Consider the following 16882-nt stretch of genomic DNA (forward strand, 5'->3'; position numbering starts at 1 on the left):
GTGATTTACTTGGCAGGACTCAATGACTTTTCTGGAATCATTTTGATCTATTGTGTAAATCAGAACCAGGGGATTTTTAAAAAAAGATTTTTCTTGATAGACTATTTACTCATTTTGAACAGTTATACTCCACTGTATCAATACATAATAAGGGAGTGCAGTTTTCTGAATTATTTGGCTGAGGTGTTTCCCACAGAGGGGTCTATTCTTCACTTTGTGTGTGTACGAGAGACAGAGTTCCATAAGTATGAACAGAGGCTATATGCATGTATCAAGAGTAGAACAGACCCTTCAAGTCCTTACAGCATTCAGATACAGAAGATATATTAATATGAAAAGTAAAGATATATTAGTATGCAAAGACAGCAGAATTTAGTATATATAGATTATATAGTTTAAATTATACACCAAGGGGAAAAAGTAATCAAAGTAATTTCTGTTTACTTCTTTTTATTACTACATTTCAAACCCATATTCTTTTCAGGTTGCAAAAACATAAATAATTTCTGAACTGACTCTTTACATCACTTTTCAAACTAGATCTAATTTTTACACCTGTGTGAACAGCACAAGAAAGCAAAGGTGTGGTTGAGCATTGGCCTGCTAAACCCAGGGTTGTGAGTTCAGCCCCTGAGGGGGCCACTTAGGGATCTGGGGCAAAATCAGTTCTTGGTCCTGCTAGTGAAGGCAGGGGGCTAGACTTTCAGGGTCCCTTCCAGTTCTGTTAGATAGATAACAGACTCTGGCATACCCACTGACTGCAGCCTTAGGAGGCCCCACTATGAATAAATAGAGCTGTACAGAGAACAGTAATTCTGTTTTGCTGAGGATTTCAGAATTTTAAAATTTGGTTTCATTCCAATTTGGAAAGAAAACCACAAATTCTGAAATTTTCTGTGAAATAGACTACAAAAAATTCATTTTGGAACATATAAACTGTTTGTTTTGATAATTGTAAAATAAAATTCCTCCTGGCAAGCTGACAGGGAGCCAGGAGTCTGGAAGCCTGCTGAGCCGGGACCATCAGAGCTTGGGAGCTCCCAGGGCTTCCATGGTCTTCACTTCCCATCACACATCAGGCAGGTGGCTGAAGATCTGGGAGCCTGTATTCATCAGTAACCCACCAGGTGAGCTACCGAGCAGCTGGCACAGAATTAGGCAGGATTCAAAATTTGCCTGAGAGGCAGGGTTCCATTGTAGCCCTGCCTGGGTTCCATCAGACTTAGCTGAAATTAAACTGTCTCTGCGATTTCATCAAATCTGCATTCTCTGATGGCAAACCATTCCCCTGGAGAATTTCCAAGCAACTCTATAAATAAAGCAGAGTGCCTTTTATGCTCAGTAACTATCTCAAGTGAATCTCACTAACATTCCAACTGCACAAGAAAAGGAGAGACCTCTGTTCTAGGGAACACTGAGAACAGTTTTGACTGTAGTACAGTGCCTCATTATTAATGACAGAGGACAAAATTGCACATTTAATACTTTAACTTTAAATGTTCACTTGTACAATCGTCTGAATACATTCAGCAATGTGCTTTTTAAAAATTGGAAATGTTGCAAACCTTCTGGAGTCAGATTCTCAGCTGATGAAAACTCTCCACCGTAATCAGTGGAGCTACTTCAATGTATACCAGCTGAGAATCTGGGTCCCTTAACTTTCATATGGAGTTCAAATTACTGTAAAGTAAGAAATGTTACTAGTGCACACTGCTCAGGGTAATCTATGAGCTACAATTCAAAACATTTAAAATTAATGATTTAAGCTTTGATTTTATATAACCCCTCTCCCCCCCACGCAGTCAAACTAAACCAAAACCCTGCCAGTTTTTCTGTTTATATTCCACATTTCCATGAAAAAATGCTTCCCACTGATGTACTCTAACTGGATAAACCAGAGTTTTGCACACAAAACTGATTATGAATGCTGGCTTCAAAGTATATAAACATATATCTTCCTCCTGATGCCTGCACAACAGACCTTTCAAGTGCCTGGCGACAGTGTGTTCCTTCTTTAACCAGCTCCAACCTATGGCCTGATCTTGCATTCCACGCACTCCCAAAACTACTGTGGACTTGAGTGAGAGTTTTGGGTGTGTAAGGAATGCAGGGCCAGGCTCTTACTTTGGAAGTTCCTCTTGGTACAAATGATATCTTCATTCTTTAAACTGGAACACTGTCCCAAGAGCCATATTTTAAGGCAACATTTGGAGGAAGTGAGTCCTTTTTACTGGAAGGTGGGCGATGAAGAAAATAACCACATGGAGAGAGGAGACTGAAAACTCTGTGAGATAACCCTGTCATATGATTGCCAGCATTCAATGATCCTCAGTAACATGGCATCATGCTGGCAGGAAGAGAAGTCTCCCTTCTAGCAGGGTAACAGAGAAGGAAGAGTTGGAGTTGGAATCTGTCTGCAGCAATATTTTTTCCCACAGCCTTACTGGTTTTGGGCGATGGTTTGGAAGAATCAAAGGGCTTGTGGAAGTGACTGTTTCCCAAGTTTAGATTTGAATGTTCAAATCCTGACCAGAGACTTTTGAATGGACAAAACAGATTGAGAGGATTTATTCTTAGACTCCCACCTGGGCCGTCCAAAAGGGAGGGGAGGGGAAAACCGCTTTGTCCCATGAGAGCAACATTTAGGGCACCCAAGAAGTGTGAACCAGAGAAAGGCCTAGCTATGAGCTTTATCTAGTCTCAGAAATCTCTTACCCATCAATGCTTTTTTAGTTATGGACCTGGATAGCCAAACATTTAATGAAACCCTTCAAGATATCATTTGAAGTGTTATCTGCATGTTTCCCCAGGTAAAAAATGTATGTGACTTCTTAGGGAGCATGACTGACACAATCTTGTTGGACTGTAGCAAGACCATCCTATAATAGTGGCCCCAGGATATGTGTGGCATATATAACTGACTGTCTGGGCTACTGCTAGCCACCCTAAAAATGTAAGAGGCATTAATGGCTGATGCCGGTGGACTAATCGAGTGCTCTTTCCACTTTTTATTGAGTGTCTGTAAGCAAACTGTTTGCTTCCGGGGGGATGGTGGAAGATTCAGTGCATGAGGCTATAAGGCTATTCCTAGGGTAGTCTACCTTCCTGGAGGGATTTGGAGAATGAGACTTTCCAGCAAGCAAATATCAGTTTCTTATCTGAAGTGTGTTCAAAGAGAGACTTATCCCCTCTCAAATGTTCTAAATATCCCCAGAAGGTATCAACTACATACTTGACCAGGTAATTCAGTTATTATTAGTGATCCTCAGATAGGCTTCAGGAGAAGGTGGATACATTTCTGAGGCATATTGTTAATTATTATTATGTGTACAGAGACAGCAGCCATGGGGATCGGAGGTATAAGGGGATGGCTGTTCAAACACCTAGAAAGACAGTCCCTGCCCTAATGGCAAATCAACATGATCCTCCTTTAAGTCAGAGCCTACAGTACAGATGACACAAGAGGGGGTGGAGAAGAGTGAAGCATTTCCTATAGCCTGTTCCAAAGCAAAACAGCTGTGAGAAAATGGAGAGGGCGTCTGGACTTAGAGAGGTGGGGCATCTTCAGTGCTGAAATTTCACTGGGGGAGAGGAATGTATCAGAATAGGGCCCATATCACCTAAAATAAATGCAGTAGGCCTGATTCAACCATGCAATAACCCTAGGGACCAGGGTCTGTCTTTCCTTATGCCTACTCACCTCCTGCTGCCTGCAAAGAAACTGGCTACAGTTCTGCTCCTCCTCTGGAGCATTGCTAAAGAATCATCTAGAATGGCAGCTAAAAGTAAAGAGCTGGCTGACGCACATACTCCTGTTTGGGCAGCAAGAAGCTGCCATCATAGGATAGGAGTTCTTGGCCTGCATTCAGTCTAGCCACAAACCTCTAATGGAGGTGGCCTCCACCTGCATTATACTTCTCTCCCCCAGCCATGCAGAGTCTCTAGCTTCTCCTCCTCCTCCATTGTTGCAACAGCAGCAGCAGCAGCAGACAGACAGAACAAAAATAAGAACAATGGAGAAAATGCCGTTCTCAAAAGTAAAATAAAAAAGGCTCAGCAGCCAAATGGCCTAATGACAAAACAAATAAAAATTAATGAAACCAACGGGTGAACCAGAAGTTCAGAGAAGGCTTCTAAACTGTCTCAAAAGGAAAAAAATGGAGTGGAGTGAGTGCGTAATCAGAAAAGCTGGATGGTACCTGTATACCTGATCTGACTGGCTAATTCTTGCCTAACTGTAGTATAGTGTGTGGACTGGTGTTTGGGTGTGAGTGGCAGGGGTGAAACATATCCCTCTATCTGTCTTGTGGAGAGCTGGTCCACAGAAAAGAAATTTGAACTTCTGCTATGCATGCTATACCTGTTCTACGGATCTCCAGTGCTGTCATTATGACGTGTCACAAACACCAAGTCTGAATTTTGTAAACTTGTGTGACTGAAGTTAGGCACCTGAATTCATACTTCAGCACTACTGACTTCCTATTAGAGTTACTTCATGTCTGAAAATAAGGGTACTTATTTAGGCACTCAAGTTTGAAATTTCACTTAAAAATTAAAAAACCGGTGGTAGTCAAAGTGGGATGTTCAGGTGAATTGCATGGCTCCTGATTGCATGCTATTAGTACTCTACAAACCTCAGGCCTTTCTCCAAGCTGCCACAGAAGGTAAATAATGTCTCCATAACATTTCATTTTCATGCCAACACTAAAAATAGCACAACATATAATTCATAATACACAGCTTCTCTATGCATTTAGCTCTCTGCTGAGGTCATCCCAAAGAACAGCTTAATATCATTAATTAATTATGCCCCCAACCCCTTCCAACGGGAGGAGTAATTTCATTTACTGGAGCCATTATTAAAGTGAAAATCCCCTTTCTTTTATAACACGTTCAGTGCCCAGAGGGAATGTCATTGTCCAAAGGGAGTGTAATATTAAGGTACAATGAACTACACTGAGAAATGTCAAAACTGATAAAGAAATGACAGTTCTTCATTAATAACCCAGTTGGCCATAGAGAACCATTTAGTCCTGATACATGGGAGTCATCGTTCAAAGCAGCAGTTCAACAATACTTTAAGTAAATGCCCCTTTGACCCAAGCTGATGCAAGATGGGCAGATAGGTTACTGAAAAATATACCTCAAAAGGTCATAAAAATGTAAGTTTCCCCCAGTTGCAAGCTGATTTTTCAAAGACGATTACATGCACAATTTAACCACAAGACCATTTATACCCTCTGAGTTTCATACTGTTAATGTCTGTTTTCCTCCTGTTTTTGCTGCTTCTCCTTTTTAGACACACACATTTAAAAAACCCCACACTTCTTGTCCTATATGATTTATTCCCATGAAATTAAATTACATTTTTATAAGCCCATGTTACTGCAAATGATATTTGAAGATTCACTGAAAAAATTAATTCCTGATCTGGTGCAGTGAAGCATCCTTGCTAGCTGTACTGACTCTGTCTTTCAAAAACAGATGGAAGCAGTCCAAGGGTATGATTAACTTCTTAGTTCCTGCAATTTCCTATTGCTCTGCTTGCCCTAGATTTCAGGATTGACCTCCTGCTTCACTGCAAAATGCACAGTTGCTCAGCTTGATAAATCACACGAATACTTTTTTGATCACAGTTATCTACTATTTACTACATACTCAGTGGGGTTAATCATATGCTGAGGCACTTCATATGCTACACACATAGACACTCTACTTCCCAGTAGCACTTTGCATATTCTTCACATTGCCAGAAAGCAACCATGCCTGTCTCTTCTTTACTAATATACAGAAGAGCATATCAACGCACCACACGCATACACAGTAATTATCCACACATAAATTCATTGCAAACTATAATGAAAAGAAACTGGCAGCTGGAGGGAATACATAAAAGGTTAAAAGAATTAATTTTCTCTCTTTTAGCATATAGATTTTTAAGATATTTTATAAGTGCAATTATTTCTCTTAATTAGAACTTTCATTCTCCCTCACCTCCTCAAATGTCACTAGGACCACTTTTGAGAAGGGAGAGGAGTGGACCAGTGGGTATGGGCGTATGTTTGGCTGTGGTATGGCATGAAACATAAACTACAGCTGATAGGAAACTGCTAACATTTTCTGGGAGAGAAGACCACTTTCTCCTTCCCCTTCCCCCACTGAGCCTCATTTCCTGAATGCTAGGATAATCTTAATACTCCTCAATGTGAAAAGCTGATTATGTGTGACCCAATAGCTAGAATTCTTTAGGCCAGCTCTCTTCCATCTTCTTATGTAACTTTGCCATGCCCCTCAGTTGTGACTTACAACCCCTGTCTAAAAGTCCTATCATGGGATGTTCCTAAACAAAGAACGACAATGACCAAAATGTGGCATATCATGTTAAAGTTTTGGGACGTGAAAAGATATTCACTTGGAATTCAACTGATACCAACAAATTTAGCTCCCAAGTGAAAAGAAGTGAATTTGAACCCCAGATTTCCAGAAATCCCCATTCTGACTATTCACTCCAAACCTTTACAAAGCTCTCGTGCCTTTAAATTCCTTTTTCTTTAATGTGAAACAGAATGGCTGCAGCAGGTAATGCTGAAAAACAAGATACATTTTATGCAATTTCTCTTATTGCATGTTATAATTAGAGGGGCTAGAATACACTTGTTCCAGATATTTTCTACCCTAAAATATACCAACAGTCACCCTTGACTGCCCTGTAGAGCCTGTGGAGCTTGCAGCTGCGGGATAACCATGATTCTGCATCAATGGCAAGGCTGATATCTGCTTTCATTTATGAGAAAGACGACTCTGGCTCTTTTCCTTGCAGGATAGTCTTGAAAAATGTAGCCGAAGTGAAAATATTTCTAAAGCTGAAAATTTGTCACTGACTGGTCCTGAACGCATGGTCCTCCTTTGTGTCTTGTGCAACCTACAACCACAGTGCCCTGGCTTTCTGATGGGATCCAGACCAACTTGCAGCGCAGAGGGAGTCAGGACTTCCCTAGGCTGCCACCAGAGCTGCCATACTGCATTCCTTCTGGCTGTCAGCCAGCTGAGTCACTCCTTTGATAAACAGCCTATGTGGGGAACTCTACAGTGTGAGAAGCAACATACTAACAGACAGGGCTTCAGTCCAACACAGAACTTAGACATGTGTGTAACTTGGAGCCCAGGAGTAGTCTTATTGACTGCAACAGGACTATTCACATGCTTCAAGTTACATATTTAAGCACTTTGCTGGATCATAGCTAAGGTCCTACTAAATTCAAGGTCCATTTTGGTCAATTTCATAGTCAAAGGATTTTAAAAATCATAAATTTCACAATTTAAGCTATTTAAATCTGAAATTTCATGGTGTTGTAATTATAGGGATCCTGACTCAAAAAGAAGCTGGTCGGGGGTGTCACAAAGTTATTGTAGCGGGGTTTGCGGTACTGCTACCCTTACATCTGCGCTGCTGCTGGTGGCGGCGCTGCCTTCAGAGCTGGGCAGCTGGAGAGCGGCCGCTGCTGGCCAGGAGTTCGCTCTGAAGGCAGAGCTACTGCCAGCAGCAGCACAGAAGTAAGGATGGCATGTTATGGTATTGCCACCCTTCCTTCTGCGCTGCTGCCTTCCGAGCTGGGCCCTCAGTCAGCAGCCGGCGTTCTCTGTCTACCTAGCTCTGAAGTAGCTAGGTAGACAGAGCAGAAGTAAGAGTGGCATGATATGGTATTGCTACCCTTACTTCTGCACTGCTGCTGGTGGGGTGCTACCTTCAGAGCTGGGTCTCTGGCCACCAGCTGCTGCTCTCCTGCTCCCCAGCTCTGAAGGCAGTGCAGAAGGAAGGGTGGCAATACTGCGATCCCCCCCTAAAATAACCTTGTGAACCCCCCTGCAACTCCCTTTTGGATCAGGACCCCCAATTTGAGAAACACTGTGAAATCTGTATAGTATAGGGTAAAAGCACACAAAAGACCAGATTTCGTGGTGGGGAGACCAGATTTCATGGTCGGAGCTGTGAATTTAGTAGGGCCCTAATCATAGCTTAAGGATAGATCTGGGAACAAGAAACTCTTCGCCCACCCAAAAACGCTAAGGCTGACCTACACTGCAATGAGAAATGTGATTGCAGCTTGGATAGGAGGCACACCTGCACAAGCTTTACCCACACTAGTACCGCTAAAAGTAGCAGTGTAGATGTGGAGGCACAGGCTTTAGCATGAACTAGCAGTGCGAGCGGGTCTCCAGGGTGCTTGTACAGCCCACGCTGCTGCATCTACACTTACTTTTAGCAATTTTTGCATGGGTAAAGCTAGTACTGGTATGCCTACCAAAGCTGCAATTACATCTTGGATTGCAGTGCAGACATACCCAGAGAGTTGCCATCCCAGTTTTAAGTAATCTGTCTAAGATCTATCTCATATGGCCCCCTTACTATAGAGCGTAGCACCTCACAATCCTCTAGAGCATTTTCGGTGTGTCCTTACTACAGAATGCACTCAAGTGACCTAACTTTGAGTTACTTCCTTCCAGTTAGCCTATCACAAGAGAGAAAAGTAACACCCCAGAGTAACAGTCAAGTGCTGAGGGAGGTACTGTAGTGTCCTGCGTTCCTACTGGTGCTCTACTCACTCCTTTGGTGAGCTAAAACTTCTGGGAGCACATGCCCTGGTCTGTATCACTTCAATAAACTGCACCAGTCTATGAATGTTTTCACAGTGTACCATGGAAGAATCTGCCTGTCCCTTTCAGGGATCTTGAGTGGAAATGGTATGAACCCAGCAACTCATTACAGTAAACCAGTTCCAGCATGGCACAGATTTCTGCCTGCTGCCTTCTTTCCAACTGGTGACAAGTTCTGGCTTCAACTGGGAGCTACGTGGCAGGGAAGTGCTATTATTCCCATTTTACAGACAGAGAGAGACTGAGGGTCTGTGCAATCAGAGGTGTGGCTGCAGCACACATAGACAGACCTGAGCTAGCCTGAATAACAATAGCAGGGAAGCTGTGGCAGCATGGGCTGCCTGGGATGGGATTGTACAACCTGTGCTGCCCTAGCTTCACTGCTATGGTCATTCAAGCTAGCTAGATCAAAGCTAGCTCTGGTCTGTCTACAGGGCTGCAGTCACACCCGTGGCGGTTTTCCCAAGGTCACACAGTAAGTCTGACAGAGCAGGGAACTGAGCTGATGTCTACCAAGCCCCAGGCTAGCACCCTAATCACTCCACCATTCTTGCTCTCTGGTAATGAAAGAGGAAATCCTAAATACATTCACTCGGGTCATAGCACTTCTCTCTCATGGTGCATCTGCACTTGGAGCTAGGGGTGTAATTCCCAGCTCGCATAGACATACTCAAGATAGTTTTCATGACACTACCATGCTAAAAATAGTAGTGTAGCGGGGGAGCACGGGCAGTGGCAAACGGTGGCATGGGCTAGCCATGCCGAGTACAAAGCTGCCTGAATCCCCTGGGTATATATTCAGCACAGCTAGCCTGCACGGCTGCTCCCCTGAACAATTCTGCAGGCATTTTCACAGTTTAGCTGGGTGAAATAGTTATCTCTGGCTCCTCCCATTCCCTGTGGCCACACCTCCAAATACCCACAGAACCCAAAAGGCATCTTGTTTATGTGGAAGAGCTTATGTGTATTCAGGGATAGAGGTATGATGCTGCTTAAGCTTTTTTCCTTGCCTGCTTTCTGGCCAAATATGGCCGATATCTGTGTGCCTTTCATGCCCAAAATCTGACGACACGACTTAGCCAACAGCCTGGGTGTTGCACTCAGCTTGCTAGGATAAAGCTTTTCTCTTTTAAAAAAATCTAAACAAAAAGTGTTTGTATACCGAGGAGGGATAATTTTTGGAAGTCTCTGCTTCAGGGCATAGAGAAACTTTATTCACCCATGCACAACATATAATTCAGCCTAAGTGACAGGCTCTGCTCTGGAGAAGCCCTAGACTGAGCTGGCTTACTGAGTCAATTACTGCTTATTCCCAGGGAGGAGGGGGGAGAGTGGGCTAGATGGAGTAGAGGTGGCTGCCAAAGAGGAATGGGGAAATTTACTTTGTGTCAGCCTGCATGACACAGTACCTCAGCTGTGGATAAATGTAAATCTGCTAGTTCTTTTTCATAGGCACTAAAATATACAATCTTCACCATTTCCAAAATAGGGGGAAAAAAATCAGGAATGCCTTAGAAAGCTACCTTATATTTTAATCAATCCTCTTTCAGAACAGCCATTTAGGGTAAATACCTGTACTGATCTACAGCCCAACTGTAATATTTACTATGGCCCAAATCCTGAATTCCTTATTTAGGCAAGACTCCTGCTAAAGTCAATGGGAATTTTGCCTGAGAAAGGACTGAGTAAAAATGGAGTAAGAATATCTGTGTTTGTTCCCTCGTTTTCTACCTAAAGCACGAATTACTGTTCAAAAATAAAATAAATATCCTCCCTACCCAGCCAAAAGCCAACCCCTCATAAATTAATATTGAGAGAATCTCAACAAAACAAGAGTTAGTTCCAGTGAAAGAAACTGGAAAAAGTCAAAAGAGAACATCTCAAAATAAATGAAGTACTTATTGTTGAAAAATGAGCTTAAGTATATCTCAGCATACTCTAAAGCTCAGAATTTACTGCATCATTCATGCCTTCTCCAGTAAGTTTCTTATCTCTCGCTTGGTATCACAACAAGGGATTCTACATATTCTGTATGAAATACAACAAGACTGTGATTTTTGCAGTAATAAACTCCACACATGCATGACAAATCCAAGCATGCAAAAAATGTTTAACATCCCAATTCACAGATACTTTGGGGACAAAATCCAATTATGAGTTATATGCCACAATAAATAGGGCTCAATGTTTCATAAAGCAATTTATAGATCATAAAAATGACAAAATGTACCTGTCAGACAGAATGCGGAGAGCAGATCTCTGTGCTGCCTGCTGGAAGAAAGGGCAGAGATGTTTATTTTATATTCTAACTTTAAAATTACGAGAGCAATCAACACTTAAAAAATGTGTTACACACATTTCTGTCACGTGTCCAAATTTTAAAGTACTAGTAAAGTAGCAGAAAACATCTAGTAAAATGGACATTCCAGGCTAGTAAATGTAAGAAGACTTTGTTAAATACGCCATAAACCAGAGGACTGTCAAAGCAGTGCACAGTATCTGAGGTATGAACTACTCTATTTAGATGATTTTCTGTAGGTCTCTGAAAACCCTGCAAGGCTTGATTTTCTTCCCCCTCCTCCCCAATCCTATCCCCTTCTTTACCATTAGTCTCCTCCCATTCTTGCCACAGAAACAAACATCATATATTGGGTTCCTTTTGCGATGAAACCTGTAGCTACAATTATAAATTTAGCAAAGACGGCCAGAGTGGCTGCAGGCTTTTCAAGAGTACTGCCATGATAATTTCCTGGCAACTTTTGACTACACTGTACAGGATTGACCTGTTGCTGTTCTGGCTCTCAATTCTTGCCTAGTACAAGTCCTTGAATGGGGTGGAAAAGCATGGTGCTTGTTATTATGTTAACGGATGGGTCTAGGAATAGAAATCATAGCCTTTCAAATTCAGTAGGACCCACAAGCCTATCCCTGAGCTAGCTTGCCTCTTTATTATTATCATTTCCCCCACTAGAATCATTTCAAGTGGCTTGACTCATGGCTTCAGCACAGTAACTAACTGCAAGCGAAGATAAAATCTAGAAGGTTCTGATAATACACTTTAAGGCCTTGACTATAATATAATTGTATATGTTTTAGTTTGTGCCCTCTCTTTTAGGATTAGCAAGATGGCACAACAGAAGCACATGGTTAAGTAGTATTTAGAGTCAAGGGGTGGAGTGTTAAATATGAATTTTGCCTTTGCGATTATCAGTTTAGTTTTGAAATAGTTCTCAGATTGATGTTTCGCTTTTGAGGCTGTCAGGGGTGGAGTGCCCTGGAGGCAGCATGCTCAGCATTTGGTGGGAAGGAAGTGACTTGTGCAGTTCATCAGAAACCACTCTAGCCAATCAAAAGCTGTGTTGTCAGTATGAAAAGGGAAACCCAATAAGTGGCCTTGACATGCAGGGTATAAGCAGTGAGAACAATAGAGTGGATCCTTAGGGTTCAGGCAGGAGTACAAAGCTTCTTTTCCCGTGGAAGAAAAGGATGGTTTCAGTCTTATTTTGTGGTGAGCTCGGGCTTGCTGCACAGTAACTTGACAGACCTAGACCAAATTTCTGCTCAGGGGCACAACCAACCTGGAATGGGTTGCACATCCTTGATTATTTGTATACAGGTAACTCTGCCTCAGTTGTCAGGGGACTTGTGCCCTCTGTCCCTGTGGCCTGCCTCTCAGCTACAGCTGATAACTTTCTTAGCATCTCACACACCTCGACAGACTACAACCTGAAAATATCATTCCAAACTATAACTCAGGTGGGGCTTACAAACTGGTCATCTACCTCTGCCCAACTTAGTTTACAAGACAACACCTAAATCTTCATTTCTGTGAGTGGGGAGTTGCTAATCTACAATGGGTAATGCCTAGCATTATACGTTATCATCACTGGGTGGCATACTAACAGTGGAGAATTAGGTGACAGTGTCTTGGACTATGCTTCCCAGAACTCGTTGTCTGAAAGTCTCCACAGATATGTTTACCTCCACACTGTAATGGAGGCTGACACCCTCACTGCTGATGAGAGCCATCCTTCTGGTGGAGCGATCCTTAACACCTAGTGGCTATGCGAGTCTGGCTATGTAGGCTTCTTTCATACACAAAACTAGCCACAAATCTGTCATTTTACTGGGAAGCCGTTCCCCTTTTCTGATCCCTTAAAAAGAGTCCAAAAATCTTGACCCCTGCATAACGATTTACTAGCCCTGATTATCATCAAGAAAGTACCATGAGGCTTCCTTTGGAGGAGATGGATGAGAAGAGAATGAAGGAAGGTTAAAGATTTGGCTCCAGTGGAAGCTAGAGTTTATGATAGCAATAAAGAAAGGACTATTCTTAGACCCTGTTGTTAGGAATAATTAGGAACAGGCATCTTGTGATTCACAGCCAGATCACTCACCTGTCTGGCACATAGAATAGTCCACACTTGCCTATATGTTTATACAACTACTAGCATAATGGGATCTCAATCCTGACTGGTGATTTGTGTTGCTGTAATAGAAATCCACTAGATGCTACTAGGATAGAAATAAGAATAAATATCCATTAAGGGGAAAGCTAGAACAAGGAGCCCAATACTCAGGGCTTAAAGGCTGGATAAGGTAGCTTGGAGAGCACTACTGTAAGCTGCCACGCAACCACAATTGGTCTCAGCCTAGCACAGATATTTTTATTACCCTCAAAAACTTGGATGACTAGCAAGTGACAGTCTATTAGAAAACATTCTAAACATCTTATTCTTTTAAGATACTAAGGGTGGCGCCCTTTCTGAGCACCCCTAAAGGCATTCTAGGACCGGAGGGATGGAATAGGAGCTGGCTGTCCATCCTCTCCCTGCGTATTGGTAGTTCAACTTGTCCCAGGTATAGTGGCTTGTTCCAGATTGGGATGCTTTTGGGATTGGTGACAGGTACTCTGGTCAAATGACTTTGCCACCTTAGGAATATTAGGGAACCAGGATATGAGATGGAATTTTTGCTGGAGCGCTATCTGTCACCAGATGTTTTGTCAGTAGATGTGGAAACCAAGGAAACTCTATATCCCATGTCCCAAACACTAGGATTGTCTGGTCAGGATGAAAGTTTCCTTCTTTGCCTAAACCTTTTGCAGGACCCAGGGAATGAATGGGAAGGGGTGGAATTCTGTATGTCAGTGGGCCTCTCAAGCTAAATAAGAACATGCCCATGGCATAGGCTTGCAGTTTCTAGTACAAGAAACAGAATCTGAGGAATCTGATATTTTCTACTATCCGCTATTGGAGATGTCCACTGGGAGTGCACTGTCTGAAAAGTCTTTGGGGTTAAGATCCACTTTCCTGGACACAGCTCGAGACATCTCAGCCAATCCACTCTGAGATCCTGCAAGATGGACTGCCTTGATGGACAACAGGCACTGTGCCTTCCAGTGTATTAGAATAGACACCACCAGAACAAGTCTCTCTCTTCTGGCACCTCGCTGCTGGACAAAACCTTTGCTGTGAGAAAAGGCTAGGCCTAAGGGCTAAGCCAGTTATCACTCTGATGGTCAGGAGGCACAGATGGGCATACTGGTTAGAGTGGAGTCATGCAGCCTCTTCAACCACTGCCATTATGGCTAAGAGGAGGAGATGGAGATGGGTCTCTGACCATTCTAAATGATACCTGTAGAGGGGGTAGAGGAGTGTCTAGTTTTGAGAGAGGAAAAGGGCTGGCTCCTTTCCCTTCAAGCCTAGACACAGGCTGAGCTCAGCAGAGATGGCTGAAGGATGTAGATAGGCTGGACAACGGGGTTCTTTATTCTATTGTTTATGATCTTATACTGTGCTCATCAAGGTGATATCTGAATGCCTCACATTTTCTGCTCCCTGAATGCACCTGCACCCAGTCCTCCAGGCCGGCCTCGTGGACCCTACTGAGGTCAGCCCATCTGCCTGTTGCCAGCTTTGGAAAGGTGATCCCAAGTGGTGGCCCTTTCCAGGGCCAGCTCTAGGATTTTTACTGCCCCAAGCAAAAAAAATTGTGGCCACCCTCCCTTTTTTTATGCCCCTCTGCCCCCAGCCCCGCCCCAACTCCATCCCTTCTGAACCCCTTCCCCAAATCCCCAGCCCTGCCTCCTCCCCCGGGCATGCCGCATTTCCCCCCCCATTGCTTCCTGGGGGCCCCCCTGCGACCTCCCGCCCTAGCTCACCTCCGCTCCACCTGCTCCCCTGGGTGCACCGCCGCTCCACTTCTCCCCCCTCCCTCTCAGGCGAGGGAGGGCGGAGAAGTGGAGCAGTGGTGCGTTCAGGGGAGCAGGCGGAGCGGAGGTGAACTAGGGTGGGGGGGAGGCGCAGGAAGTAACGGTGGGTAGAGGAACCGCTCCAGCTCATCTCCACTCCACCATCGCCGCCTCCTCCGAGCGCCTGCTGCTCTGCTTCTCCTCCCTTCCTCTCAGCCTTGCTGAGCGAAACAACTGTATCATGTGTGGCAAGCCTGGGAGAGAGGGGGGAGAAGCGGAGTGGAGGTGTGTTCAGGGGAGCAGGCGGAGCGGAGGTGAGCTAAGGTGGCGGGGGGCACAGGAAGTAACAAGGGTTAGAGGAACCACTCCCCACTCCAGCTCACTTCCGCTCCACCACTGCCGCCTTGCCCAAGTGCCCCGCTGCTCGGCTTCTCCTCCCTCCCAGACTTACTGTGCAAAACAGCTGTTTTGCGTGCAGCAAGCCTGGGGAGGGGGAGCGGAGCGGCGGTGGCATGCTCAGGGGAGCAGGCAGAGGCGGAGCAGAGGCAAGCTGGGGCGGTGGGTGCACTTTTTCCCCATGCCCCAGAGTCGGCACCTATGATGGCCAGTGCCAGAACGCCACCCCTAGAAATGTGTTGCCTCGAGCACCAGCTTGTTTTGCTGGTGCCTAGAGCTGGCCCTGGCCCTTTCTCAGAAACAGAATGAGTCCAGAAAGCAGGCAGGGTAGAAAGAACCAAAAAAAGGAGAGGACCGTTGCTGACCTGCAGGTTCCACATTCCTGTCTGAGCCTCTTTAAGGATGCTGCTGCCTCCATGCTGATCTGTGACCTGAGAATAACTCCTTCTGAGACTGAGAGGCAGAGAGAGACTTCAGAGTGCAAGGAAAATAAGGCATGGAAAGCTTCCTGTATTCCAGCAAGCGAGCAATTGCAGACCATTTTAGATTGCTGGGGCCCCCTTTCACAGAAATAAATGTTTGCAATGACCATTTGAAAATATCTTTGATTACAATTATTGAAAATTTCAATTTGCTTTTCATTTGAAGCTTCTAACAAATTTTCCCCTCTCACCTGGGTCAAGCTGGTATGATGCAGAAGAAATTGTACAAGGCAAATCATTTGTTGCTTGACTGTACAACATTCTACCAATGAGTCTATAAGAACAGCTCTGTGATTTATCATGCTTCTAAATATGCCAGTATTATCTGCTTAATGATACAAGCAAAAGGGTAGTATTTAGTACCACCTATTGCCTGCTCCACTATTTTTAATAGTTTGATTTTGATTGTGCTATTTAATCTGCATTTCATTTTACATCGTTAACAACTTTACTGAGGACAACTCATCATCCATCAAGAAAGAAGATGAGAATATGTTAAATAATTCCTGGAAATAAGTGATTGCATTGGTTAAAAGAATAAGGACTGAGAAACTAAAGTTTCTCACTGAGAGAATTTGAAGACCTTCATGATTTATCACTATAACAAAATACAGTGGGTGTTTTGGCTTAATATTCAAATTTTTCTGTTGATAAATAATTAAACAATAAATTATGGGCCAGACTCAGATACTTATACTTACAGCAAGTAAAATCTTACTCCTCTCATAGTCACAGAGTAAGGGACACAACATAAATAGGGGTCTCAGCATTTGGCCCACTGAATTTAAACTTTACTGCTGGATAGGAAACAGCAAAGAAAAAAATCACTTTGGTGACTCATGTAAAGAAAGTTGAAAAAAACAGTACATTAGATGAATTACTCAGTTTCACTACTTCAACTGTCGCAAATTACAAGGGCCAGGCCTGTTCTGCCACCTCCATCCCCTGCCTGAGTAGGTTATGGATACATTCAGGACAAAGTTTCATTGATCTGACTATAGTTCATTACTTATTCATGAAAGCTTTTAACTGTACCCCAAAGACAAAACAAGACAAAACAAGATTTCTGCCAGCAGTAATCATTTTCAGATTCTTATGCTCTGGAGATTGCATCTCTTCTCTTCATCCTTTATTGCAATGAGCTGGTGCTTGGGAA

General features: G+C 43.6%; 1 protein-coding gene across 5 annotated transcripts in view; it reads right to left on the reverse strand.

Moving 5' to 3' along the window:
• AFF3 (ALF transcription elongation factor 3) overlaps positions 1–16882 on the reverse strand; it is a 514246-nt gene that overhangs the window by 113947 nt on the left and 383417 nt on the right. For 3 of the 5 annotated variants that reach the window (XR_007769152.1, XM_050921657.1, XM_050921636.1), the window contains one exon: positions 10886–10926. Coding sequence is in view for 4 of the 5 variants with exons in the window: in XM_050921657.1 (XP_050777614.1) it covers positions 10886–10926 (41 nt within the window). In the remaining variant the exon portion in view is untranslated. The remainder of the gene's footprint in view (positions 1–10885; positions 10927–16882) is intronic. The other 2 variants (XM_050921667.1, XM_050921648.1) reach the window with 1 other exon arrangement.

The sequence above is a fragment of the Gopherus flavomarginatus genome, chromosome 1 (genome assembly GCF_025201925.1).
Source record: "Gopherus flavomarginatus isolate rGopFla2 chromosome 1, rGopFla2.mat.asm, whole genome shotgun sequence".
Classification (NCBI taxonomy): domain Eukaryota; kingdom Metazoa; phylum Chordata; order Testudines; family Testudinidae; genus Gopherus; species Gopherus flavomarginatus.